The sequence below is a fragment of the Mesitornis unicolor genome, unplaced genomic scaffold, assembly GCF_000695765.1.
Source record: "Mesitornis unicolor isolate BGI_N332 unplaced genomic scaffold, ASM69576v1 scaffold41096, whole genome shotgun sequence".
Classification (NCBI taxonomy): domain Eukaryota; kingdom Metazoa; phylum Chordata; class Aves; order Mesitornithiformes; family Mesitornithidae; genus Mesitornis; species Mesitornis unicolor.
Window position 1 is genome coordinate 49,108 of NW_010189676.1, and position 10,662 is coordinate 59,769.

Here is a 10,662-nt window from a genome sequence, read left to right on the forward strand (position 1 = left end):
TGTAGGTAACATCTAAGCATTCTTTTTGGCCCTGTGAAGCGGGTTGATTCAGTCCACATGTCCTGCCAAGAGAAGAATTTTTTCAGGAAAAAAATGAAGCCATGTATAGGTCAAAATCAGCACCTTGATGTCTGTTAAGAAATGTGGGAGCCAGTCAGGATAAGAGAGTATGTAGAACTACATTTTATGTAGTAGCTGCTTCTTGTCAAAGATGTTACACGCTTAACATATCCACTTTAAAAATTTATTCAGTGGTGCTACCTGTAGCTCTTTAATAAAATAAAACAAGAACAGAAGAGAAAATAATGCCTTTTCAAAATGTGTGCTTTGAGCATTTGGCACCTCTGTGTGTGCAGTCAGTTTGACTTTAAGCTCATCTAGTCATCAGTTGGTTTCTTACCATAATAGGGGAAATACTTTGTTTTTCTTTAGTTATAAAAAATAGAGTTTTCAATATCTGTTATAATGGTAACCAGATACCTACAGAACATGAAAGCCATCATATTAACAAACTCCTTGACAATGTATATTCCAACCTGGATTGGATTAAACCAGCACTTTAGAAATACAGAAGTTTTGCATCTTATTAGTCAGGAAGATGAACCGTTTCTCCCTTTCTTTCTCAAGTTTCTAGAAGTTTTGTATCTTTCTTTAAACGTGAACCTTTCTTTTTGAGTATGTGGAGTATATTTAAAACAGTGCGCTAGGAACAGTACTTTAGGATATTGAGTCTTCCCAACATTTAAAATTGTCCCAGTTGATCAAGTTGCAGAGATACACTTCTCATTTTCACAGCATTGGGATGGCAGAGATGGGATAAAGGTGAGGCGGATTCTAGTGTCGCGCTGTAGAGGGTAGTGCAGCCAGGATTACTTTGTTGCATGGAAACAAGACTCTGAGACCTCTTGTACCTGGAAAGAGAAAAGGATAGCTGAAATCGTTGCAGAGCAAACCTTCAACCTGCTTCAACAGGGAAGGCTGCAAGCTCAGGAAAGTGCTAAATCCAGGGTGATGGTGGAGGGGACCTGTTCTAGGCTACTGATGGAAGCCATGGCAATTGGCACCAAACACAGTCAAATGAATTATAGGAGATGAAGTGAACACAGTGCGTCCACAGCCTGTGTTATTTCATTTACTGTTTTTCCTGTTATGCAAACAGTGCACTCATGTCTGCTTTGCATTCATCATAGAGAGACACTGATTTCACTTCTTGTTGGAACCTTCTTCACTGTAAAATTATTCTGTTTAATTCTGTTTCCGAATTTACCATGCAATTAATAATTTGTAGAGTTGAGAAATATGATGAGCTATTGTAAAGTATAGTGGAATTATATACCCTCCATTTACTAAAACCGTTTATTCCCCTGACATTAGACCAAAGAAGAAAGAGAAAAATCAGAAAAACTCATAGTTTTGCAGAAGGGAGGTACTACATTCCTTGAATTGCAGGTAAAGACAAATAATACTTTCTTGAAATGCAGTCACATAGGCTGGCAATTATTATTATTTTATTATCTTTTTTTCCTTTCCAAGCCCTCCCCCCTTTTTTAAAATTATTTTATAAGTTCCAGAGAGAGTTGTAATCTGGGGGCAAAATTCTGAGAAATGAGTCTCCTCCAGAGCTAATGACTTCCTAATAGAGACTGATTTCTCTGCTAGTTAGAGATCTACTTGCACGGTGCTGTTTGTGGATGTTTTCAGTTGTGCATGCGTTGCCAGCATAAACCTCACTGAGAATGTTATGGTGAATGGGGCACTTCTGTCATTCGAATGAATTTCCTTTATACTGTCAAGTGAATTCAGATTATGCTGAGTGATGGTGAACTTTGTATTCTTATTGGTTTTCTTATTAGCCAAGTGAGATAGAGAAGAAGCTGCAGGAAGGAGAATCTGCTGGCACTTTGGTTACTTCTCATCAAATCATTATCCAGAAAAGTATCCCATCATCCATAGAGGTTATTTTTAATTCATTCAATTTTAAACTGGCAACATTTGCTTAGTTACAGAAATTATGGTCTTAAGGTCAAATAACTGGATGCTGATTGCATAGCCAAAGCAAATAACTTAGCATATTTACATAAAGAGGAAAAAAGATGTTGCATTAAGTTCAGTTCCATATCTGTAGTAGTATGGCATTTACTATGTTTAACTACTCAATTTAAACGATGCTGAAGAGTGTTGATGTTATTCTAATGAAAACAAGGGAATTCAGTGCAGGCTGTAGCTACATACAAATGCGTACTATTCTAAAACCTCCTCAACAGTGTGTTTATTGCAACTGGGGAGCAGTCGAATGGGTTTATTTGCCCTATTTTTGTAATTTGTTTTTAACAATAGCATTATGAATCATTGCAATATATGATTTTTAACCTCAGCATTGTTCCAATCATAATTATAAATATCCATTAAAACACTGCCCTGCTTCAAATTACTACAGAAATAGTGTGGTAAAAGTAACTTTTTTGTGTCCACATTATATGGGTGTCTATGGGGAGGGAATCTGCAAAGGAATCATAATTTGCCTAAGGTGATGCTGTTTATTTGTTTGATAACTGCTCTGTGCAATGGTAAAAGTTATTATATGCTTTCAGAAGAGGCAGCATTGATTTCTTAAAAGTCTTTGTATTTTAGTGCTCCTGAAGTAGAGATAAACCTTCAGCTATTCTAATTTAGCTTTTATATTTCAACTATAGGGCACTGAGGATTGGGTTATTATAGACAGAATACCCTCTGAGGTAGTTGATGGTGAATCGAAAAAAAATCTGGCATGCAAAGTAGTGACTGTGAGCAGTAAAACTGCCTTCCCACCTGAGATATTAAAATCCAGTACCATTCTAATGCAGAGCTTTGAGGACTTGGAAAGTGAAATACAATCCAAAGAGGAGAATAAGCAGAAAATGTTCACCCTAGGAAAGTCCTATGATACTGTATCCGGGAAAATTGTAACCATGACAAGCAAAGCTAAAGAGGGTGAGAAAACAGTGCAGCCTTCAGTAGAAGCTTTGCAAAAAATGGAAAGGGAAGTGCAAGAATCTGTGAAAATCATTCCGGTAGTGGCTGGGTATGAAATCGTCGAGCCTGTCAGTGATGAGAAAGCCAGGCGGGAATCCGATATGCAGACCACAAAACGAAAGCTGTCCGACTCTCTGACACCCATAAAGGAAGCAGAGTCTCAGTTGCAAAGTCCTGAAGAGGAGAGTTTGAAAAAGACCCTAAAGATGGACCAGGATTTGCAGTTACATGGTGCACTGGGAAGCTTGCAGCTTGGCAAAGCCGAAAAACACCTTGGCAGTGAAGGTGTAAAAGCAGGGGTGTTTGCCCGGAGAGATAAGAGCCTGTCTGAGTGGAGATATTCCAGAGAACAGCCATTTACCGTTGCTACTGCTCACTATGTTACTGAGTCGTCCGCATCAAAAGTAGTGGTAACAAGTGGCTTTGACTTCATGCCACAGTTTAAAGATTAAAGCATGACTTCTTTTAGGCATCCCCTCACGCCACCCTGCCTTTCGGTTCTCTTACTGCCTGGCTTTGTGTTGACAGCAGCCAACCCAGCTTATTTTTTTTCCCTCTCATACTTCGAATGTGTCCCACAGTCTGAAGCAGACATTATATAAGGCTTTCAACCTTTCTGGTTTAAAATCCACATTACTGAAATGTAGTATCGCTGCTGTGGCTTGTTAATAATAGGAAAAAAAAAAAAGGTTTGCTTGAACCAGCAAATTGCCAATGCTAACAACTATGCTTCATAACTATTGCTTACTACAGCTCTTATGAATTTGCTGTGATTTATTTTCCTATTCGTTTCCTGTTTCCAACCTCTTTGTGCCCCCTGCAACCTTCTCTCCCTTCCCTCCGTCTCTGCCTCCGGTTTTGGCAATTAATATGTCTGTGCATGTGGCTCTGCCTTTCTTAAGTTTATGACTCTACATTTCTTTGTCTACTTAGACTAAACAGTCCACCAGTGAAAAAACCTTGGATGGTTCAGATATCTTCACTTTAATAGAATCCGCCAGAAAACCGACTGAGTTCATAGGAGGGGTTACTTCTACTTCACATAGCTGGGCGCAGGTGGCCGTTCGATTCCCTTCAACACATTATAACCACACACCAATTACTTTTGCTTTTCTTTTGTTTCCTGGTTTTATGCATCACCTGAAACCTTTATAACTAATGCATGCTTTCATGTGACTTTTCCTTTGTTACAATAGAAACTTCACCGAAAAGAAAAACAAATAAAACAAAGGTTTTCTCTCATTTCACTTTATTTTTGTCATTTTGCAGGGTGCTGTATTTTGCCTTTATAAAACTCATGCAAATAAGAAAAATACTTTGACATTTCTCTTCACTTTAAAAAAATTGTGATTCTTGCTTTGTTTTGCATTTCTACTATTCTGATAATGTCCTGAGAACAAAAATCCATGCAACGTGAGAGAAATAGATTGGCAAAATGTAATACCCTTGGTTTTTTTAATTTATGTTCACAGTACATTAAGCTGAGGAGCTGTTGCAAGTAGTATTGTCTGCTTCTGATGCTGAGGGGTTTGGGGTTTTTTTTCTCCTTCCCTGCAGAGAATAGAGACAACGACATCTCAGGAGATAACTTCAGGTGAAGCGAAGCAAGCAGTTCAGCCGCAACAGGACACAGTGAAGAAGGTTGTACAGGAGACGGTGGTGGTTGAGGAGAGACACGGGATGAATGGGCGTGCGAGCGGGGACCCTGCTAAAGTGGCTGGACTGGTGCTGGATGCTGAGGCGGCGGTGGCTGCTGGCATGAAAGGGAAGGAGGGCGCAGCTGGGACTGAGGGGGTGAAGGAGGAAAAAAGGGAGGAGGCTGGGAAAGCCCTGACCAAACAAGAAGGAGTTGCTGCTGCTGCTGCAACTTCGGGTGAGCAGGCGGAGGAGCACAGTACAACAGTCCACCGTGCAGAGTCTTTGGAAAGAAAAACTCATTTTGAGGTAACTAAATGGGTCATGTCTATACTGAATTGTAAATGTGGGTGGTAGCGGACTAAGGTAGTTCCTCTCCTGGAAAGCAAAGTGTACCAAGCTTGTGTGATTGCGTCTCTACAGCAGGCAGTTTGTTTCTCCTTTTTTTTCTTCCTTGCATGGCATCTGCAAGGCTTTGTTGCTGCTTCCCAGTATTGGCAAAATACCGCACATGTTTTCCCTAAAAGCGTTTTCCATGCTGCAGAGAAATAGCTAGTTTGGTGGCTTTTTATGCAATGGATAACAAGAAGTCAGCTGGCATTCTGTTTGGGAGGGTCCATCAAGATTGGCAAAGTTCACATGCCCTCAGAGATAGAAAATGCGTCTTTTTCCATTCTTGGTACAATTGTAAATAAGTGTACTATGTCTTAAGCAACCCATATTCCTTATCTTAGCCCCATTAGCAGCATTTCAAGAATTATTTTGCAGAGAGGTTAAGAAACACTTATTCTTGCTGTTGTCTCTGAGAGCTGAATGGAAGACTAAGCCTGAGCAGGATTTGTTCTCTTGTCATTTTAAGAAAATGTGTAGTACCAGAGTGGCCGAGGTTGGAAGGAAAGGGACCATCTGGTCCAACTCCACTGCTCAAGCAGGGCTGCCCAGAGCCAGTTGCCCAGGACCATGACCAGATGGTTTTTGAAAATTCCCAAGTATGGAGACTCCACAACCACCCTGGGCAACCTGAGCCAGTGCTCGGTCACCCTCACAGGAAAAAGTATTTCCCAATGTTCAGAAGGAACCTCCAGTGTTTCAGTTTGTGCCCATTGCCTCTTGTAGTGTTTACTTCTTTTCTGAAGTTTGTTTTCATGAAATCCAGGATAGTACTAAATGTCAACAGCATTATATGCATGTGTGTACCATTATAATGAAGAGGATTTTCTTTTTTTTTTTAATGTAGAACATTTTTTAGTGGTCCCCCCTCTTTCCAAGAAAAAAAAATATTCTGAGAAATCCAGAAGCTTTATTGAATGTTCCAATTCCTTTTTTTTGTTGTTCATGCAGTCACCAGTTGTGAAGACTGAGACTATCAGTTTCAGTAGTGTTTCTGCTGGTGGGGACAACCTTGAAATTTCAACAAAGGAAGTGCCAGTAGTTCATACAGAAACAAAAACCATTACATATGAGTCTTCTCAGGTAAGAAATTCTGCAAAACCCAGGGTCTAATTTAACATGGCCTTAAGGAACCCATGTTTCTACACTCATCTTCAAGTGTATGTCTTACCATAAACTGTTCTAAGCTGTTCAAGTATTAAATATTAGCATGAGGAGGATGTACATAAGTGTATCTTACCTGAGGGTGACTCTCATGTCCTGGTGTAGGGGCTTTTGAGAACATTGATGAAACTACAGATTTCAAAGCCACAGCTTCTCATCTGTCCTTCCAGAAGGGAAGTGGAGTCTCCAGATGCGGAGAGAAATACTGACACATGATCACCATAATAGCAGTTGTTTCCATACCATTAGATACTGACTCTATGAAGAACTGTAGAAATAGGGAAGTTCAGCCAGCCCAGTTCTTGCCTCCCTGGGCTCAGGACCATGTTTTTCCTGACTGGTTTTCTCTTTTGGTTCCCTAGGTGGATTCAGGTGCTGACTCAGAACCAGGTGTATTGATGAGTGCACAAACTATCACATCTGAAACTACCAGCACTACAACCACTACACATATCACCAAAGTGAGTCCCCAGAACACCGCGAGGGTGTATGTTTTCTTAATTTTAATACTACTATTTATTTTAAAATGTGGAGACATACTTACATTCTCCAGACAAAATCCTGTCTATTTTTGATACTTGTCTTCATTCAGGTATCTTTGGATTTACTGGCTTCGTTAATGTATCGTCCAAGCACTTGATAGGAGTCCTGAAAATCGTAAGGTACTTGCCCACAGCAAGGCAGAAAGCATATGGCCGCACAGGCAAATGATACTGGGTCATACTGTCATGTATGTCCTTCTGAAGCCTGCAGTTGAACTTAACTAGGTTGTAATATGAGCTGTCTCTATGGCCACTGTATTCTTCATGAGATGAATTTGCCATAAATACCTACCATTTTTGACATACAAACATCTCTCCTGATTCATGTGCAGATTTATTAGAATGCGAACATAATCTTTGTTGGAAGGACCTCTGGAGGACATCTAATCTCTTCAGAGCAGACCAGCTTGAGAGCTGCTCTGGTTGCAGTTCAGGACTGTTCCCTCTGCGCGTGCTCTTTGAGATCGTTCAGTCCAGTCACGTTTGGGTTTCTGCACTGATCATTCTCTGTATGAGCAGCAGCACTCTTTAAAGTAAGTTACTGATACGCATTTGTCCTTCCCATCTAGACTGTGAAAGGAGGCATCTCAGAGACAAGAATTGAGAAACGAATAGTCATCACGGGAGATGCAGATATTGATCATGATCAGGTAAAACATATAAGCTGCTGAAGGCTACCCTGAAGACTGCCAAAGAGAACGTTTCTAAGCATTGCTTTAAAAGACACTGTTCACACTGGCATGCCTTAAATTAAATTGGATTAGTAGTTAAACCAGTGATGGTATATTTCATATTTTAATCATTTTCCTCATTTGTAAATTGTGTAATATCTCATGAATCTCTCCACCTTGCTACTGATCATGCATGTTCCACCTCCTTTTTGTTTTTGCCCTTCTGTGGTTTCCTTGGGATAGGCGCTGGCTCAGGCAATTAAAGAAGCCAAAGAGCAGCACCCAGACATGTCAGTGACCAAAGTAGTGGTACATAAAGAGACAGAAATCACACCAGAAGATGGGGAGGATTGACCACAGGTAAGAGGACTAGATGATTTTCCTAGGCATTTACTGGGCTGGCATGTTGCAAAGGTTGTTTTCCTACCATAATTCACCTCTAACTCTTTGCTTTCTCTCACTGGCATTTGCAAGTTGCATTTGTGCTGATTGTCAGTTCTGGTATTGGAATGTAAACCACATTCAGCTCTAAACATCTTTCTTCATTTAATGATGCCAGCTGGAGAAAGAGAAACTACTCATTTGCTTTTGTTGGCTCTCTGGAAAGTCTTCATTGTCCATGCTTTGGTATAGTCTAATTTTCTAATTCTGAAATAATATTTAAAAAAATCTGTTGTCTGCTTTTATGTCATTTAAGAACAAAAATAATTTGTTCTTAAAGGTATGCATTTTCTTTAAAAATGCCAAGGGAAAAACCTACAGCTGCTTTTTAAATGTCCCGTGCAGATATGTTACAAGTTAAGCTTTAATTCCTAACTTGCAAAGATATAGTCCAACTCGCTTTTGATTTTTTTTTTTAAACCCAGTGAATTAGTGTGTCGGTATTTGAATGTCTTCGCTTTCTTGTATTTGAAAGAACATTTTATGTTTTAAAGCAGCATTGTTTATCAGGATGAGATGATAATGCAGCTTTTCTTGTGTCAAGCTTTTTTTCAGTAAAGGCATGCTCTCCAGTTGTGGCTGGCTAAACAGACGTCTTAATATTACTATATTTATTCTGTGTGCAAAAACATGTCATGCATACTAACCTGCTATGCAAAAGCTGTTAATGCCAGCGCCATTGCACAAACTGCTTTGAATGCTGTATGCAGAAGGAAAAAAAAGCTGCTCGTCTGATTTGTTTAAATTGATAGCAGCATTTTATTCTTAAAACAATATACATTCCCTAACATTTGGTATAAGTAACAGAGTATGATGCACAGCACATTTTGAAGTTGTTTTGCTCTCCTGCTTAGAGAGAGGCCCTAAAGAAAACTGAATTTCAGTATCTGTTATTTATTTGGAAGATGGAACCAGTCACTGAGGAGTGAGTGGCTGTGATTCTTGCGGTATTCTGCTAAGCGTTTCAGAGACAACGTAATGTGGCTTGCTTAAAAGTCTATTGATGTCACTAATTCTTTCCATTGGAGTCAGTGGACTTTGGATTTGAGCCAAGTTGCCTATACTGGGATGATGCCGCTTTCAAATAGCTTTTGTTACCCGAACAAATTGCAAAGTCTCGTTTGCAGGAGAGTAGTTGCTTCAGATAATTAACTCTCTTCTCTTTCCTGCAGGAATAACATAGGTTGCACATCAGTCCAGACATCCACACCAGTAGGCATACGAGAGCCTATACGGAGTCTCAGTTCCAACCTGACTGACTTATATCTGTCTATGGAAAATTTCAGTACAGAAGAATTGATCTTGACCGTTAATAAAGAAACTGGCAGAGATATCTTCCCATAGAAAGCAATCTGAATCAGCAGCAGTTAAACAATATTGCATGAAGCAATGATAAAATTACAGAAAAGCAGCATTTTTAATTTTCTTAAAATGTCTAAGTTTTCAGCTATACCTGCACGTTCATAAACAATATAAACAGTGATCTCATGTAACACATAAACAGTTCATGCCTTTCACAGTTTATGAAAGTCTAAACAAATTAAAATTTGTTAGATGGCAAGCCTTTTGTTTATGGATATTGTAAATGAAGATTATCCCCCAAATGCTAGAAGCTGTGTAGGTACTGTGTATAATGTTTTACCACAACATTAGATGTGCCAATAACACGGTTTATTCAGTAAACAACTTGAATCTTATATTTGTTTCATCTGGTTTTATTACTGCCCGATAAACAATGATGAATCTTTGCTCTTATCAGAATATTTAAATGCTTACAAAGTGTGCTTTGTATACCTGACTGAATACCTTATGAGGTAGTAATGATTTTAGTATATTAACTTTAACTTTAACGATTTTTGTCAGCATTGTTCAAAGTCAGCTTCCAGTCACCCTTCACAGATCCTAACCTTGTAAATTATATGTAGTTATTTTGGAGGAAAAAAAAGAATCTGTATTTTACTTAGTTTGCAGCATTAGAAAATTATTAATCTGAAATAACCATGATGGTTTTCTATTGATTTCCCTTTTGTTCTCAGAGGAAAAAAAAAAAAAAAAAGAAAAAAACATCTGTTTGAGAATCTGGTCAGCATTTACTATCTAGTTCAGAGTCAAGCCTTAACCTGTACAGAACGTCCACTGAAAACTCGTTAGTGTCCAGCTATAATACCCACTGAAGGGATAGCGTCCATTACACTGTCAGCTGCATCACAACACATGGTGAATGTATGTTTCTGCATAGTGAAATAAAAGTGGTAAATGCATCTGAAATCGTATTGTTCTGTGTCTAAAAGCACCTAGTGTGTTTTTTTTTTTACTGTTCGAAACGTTAAGTTACGTTTGTAAGACACCACAGGTTTTACTCATCTGCACAGTAGACACGTTTTGTCTTCAGCGGCTGCCACTGCACTGTGCAGACAGGTAGAGGTAGTGGAGCATCTGAAGGGATGACAGTGTTCACCTTTGGGCAAATGATGTTTGCAAAGCAAAAGGAGTGTTTGGTTCTTTCTGTTTTCTCTGGTTGTGTACTGTTTCACCAAGGCTAAAGGAAGGGGTTTGTGGTTGCTTAGAAAGTAAAAGGCCAGTAGCGCTTGATCCAGATCCACTCTTTTTTTGTACTTTTGCTCTGAAACATGGATAAAACTATCTCTTTAAAGCAGTACTTACTTATCTGTTCCTTTCTCTTGCTCCTTTGCCACAACTCGTTGACAGTCCCCTGGTAGTTCAAGAGAAATTTGTAACAATTAATTCACCCTTCAATCTGTATTTCCTTGCAGGATTGAAAGAAATGGGTAAAAGCAGACTTTTCA

General features: G+C 39.2%; 1 protein-coding gene across 1 annotated transcript in view; it reads left to right on the forward strand.

The window, feature by feature from the left end:
• EPB41L3 (erythrocyte membrane protein band 4.1-like 3) overlaps positions 1-9,786 on the forward strand; it is a 58,206-nt gene extending 48,420 nt beyond the window's left edge. The window contains exons 14-20 of the mRNA XM_010186155.1: positions 3,946-4,068; positions 4,570-4,956; positions 5,989-6,120; positions 6,564-6,662; positions 7,313-7,393; positions 7,658-7,774; positions 9,028-9,786. Coding sequence (XP_010184457.1) covers positions 3,946-4,068; positions 4,570-4,956; positions 5,989-6,120; positions 6,564-6,662; positions 7,313-7,393; positions 7,658-7,768 — 933 coding nt within the window. The 3' untranslated portion in view covers positions 7,769-7,774; positions 9,028-9,786. The remainder of the gene's footprint in view (positions 1-3,945; positions 4,069-4,569; positions 4,957-5,988; positions 6,121-6,563; positions 6,663-7,312; positions 7,394-7,657; positions 7,775-9,027) is intronic.
• Positions 9,787-10,662: the final 876 nt, after the last annotated feature.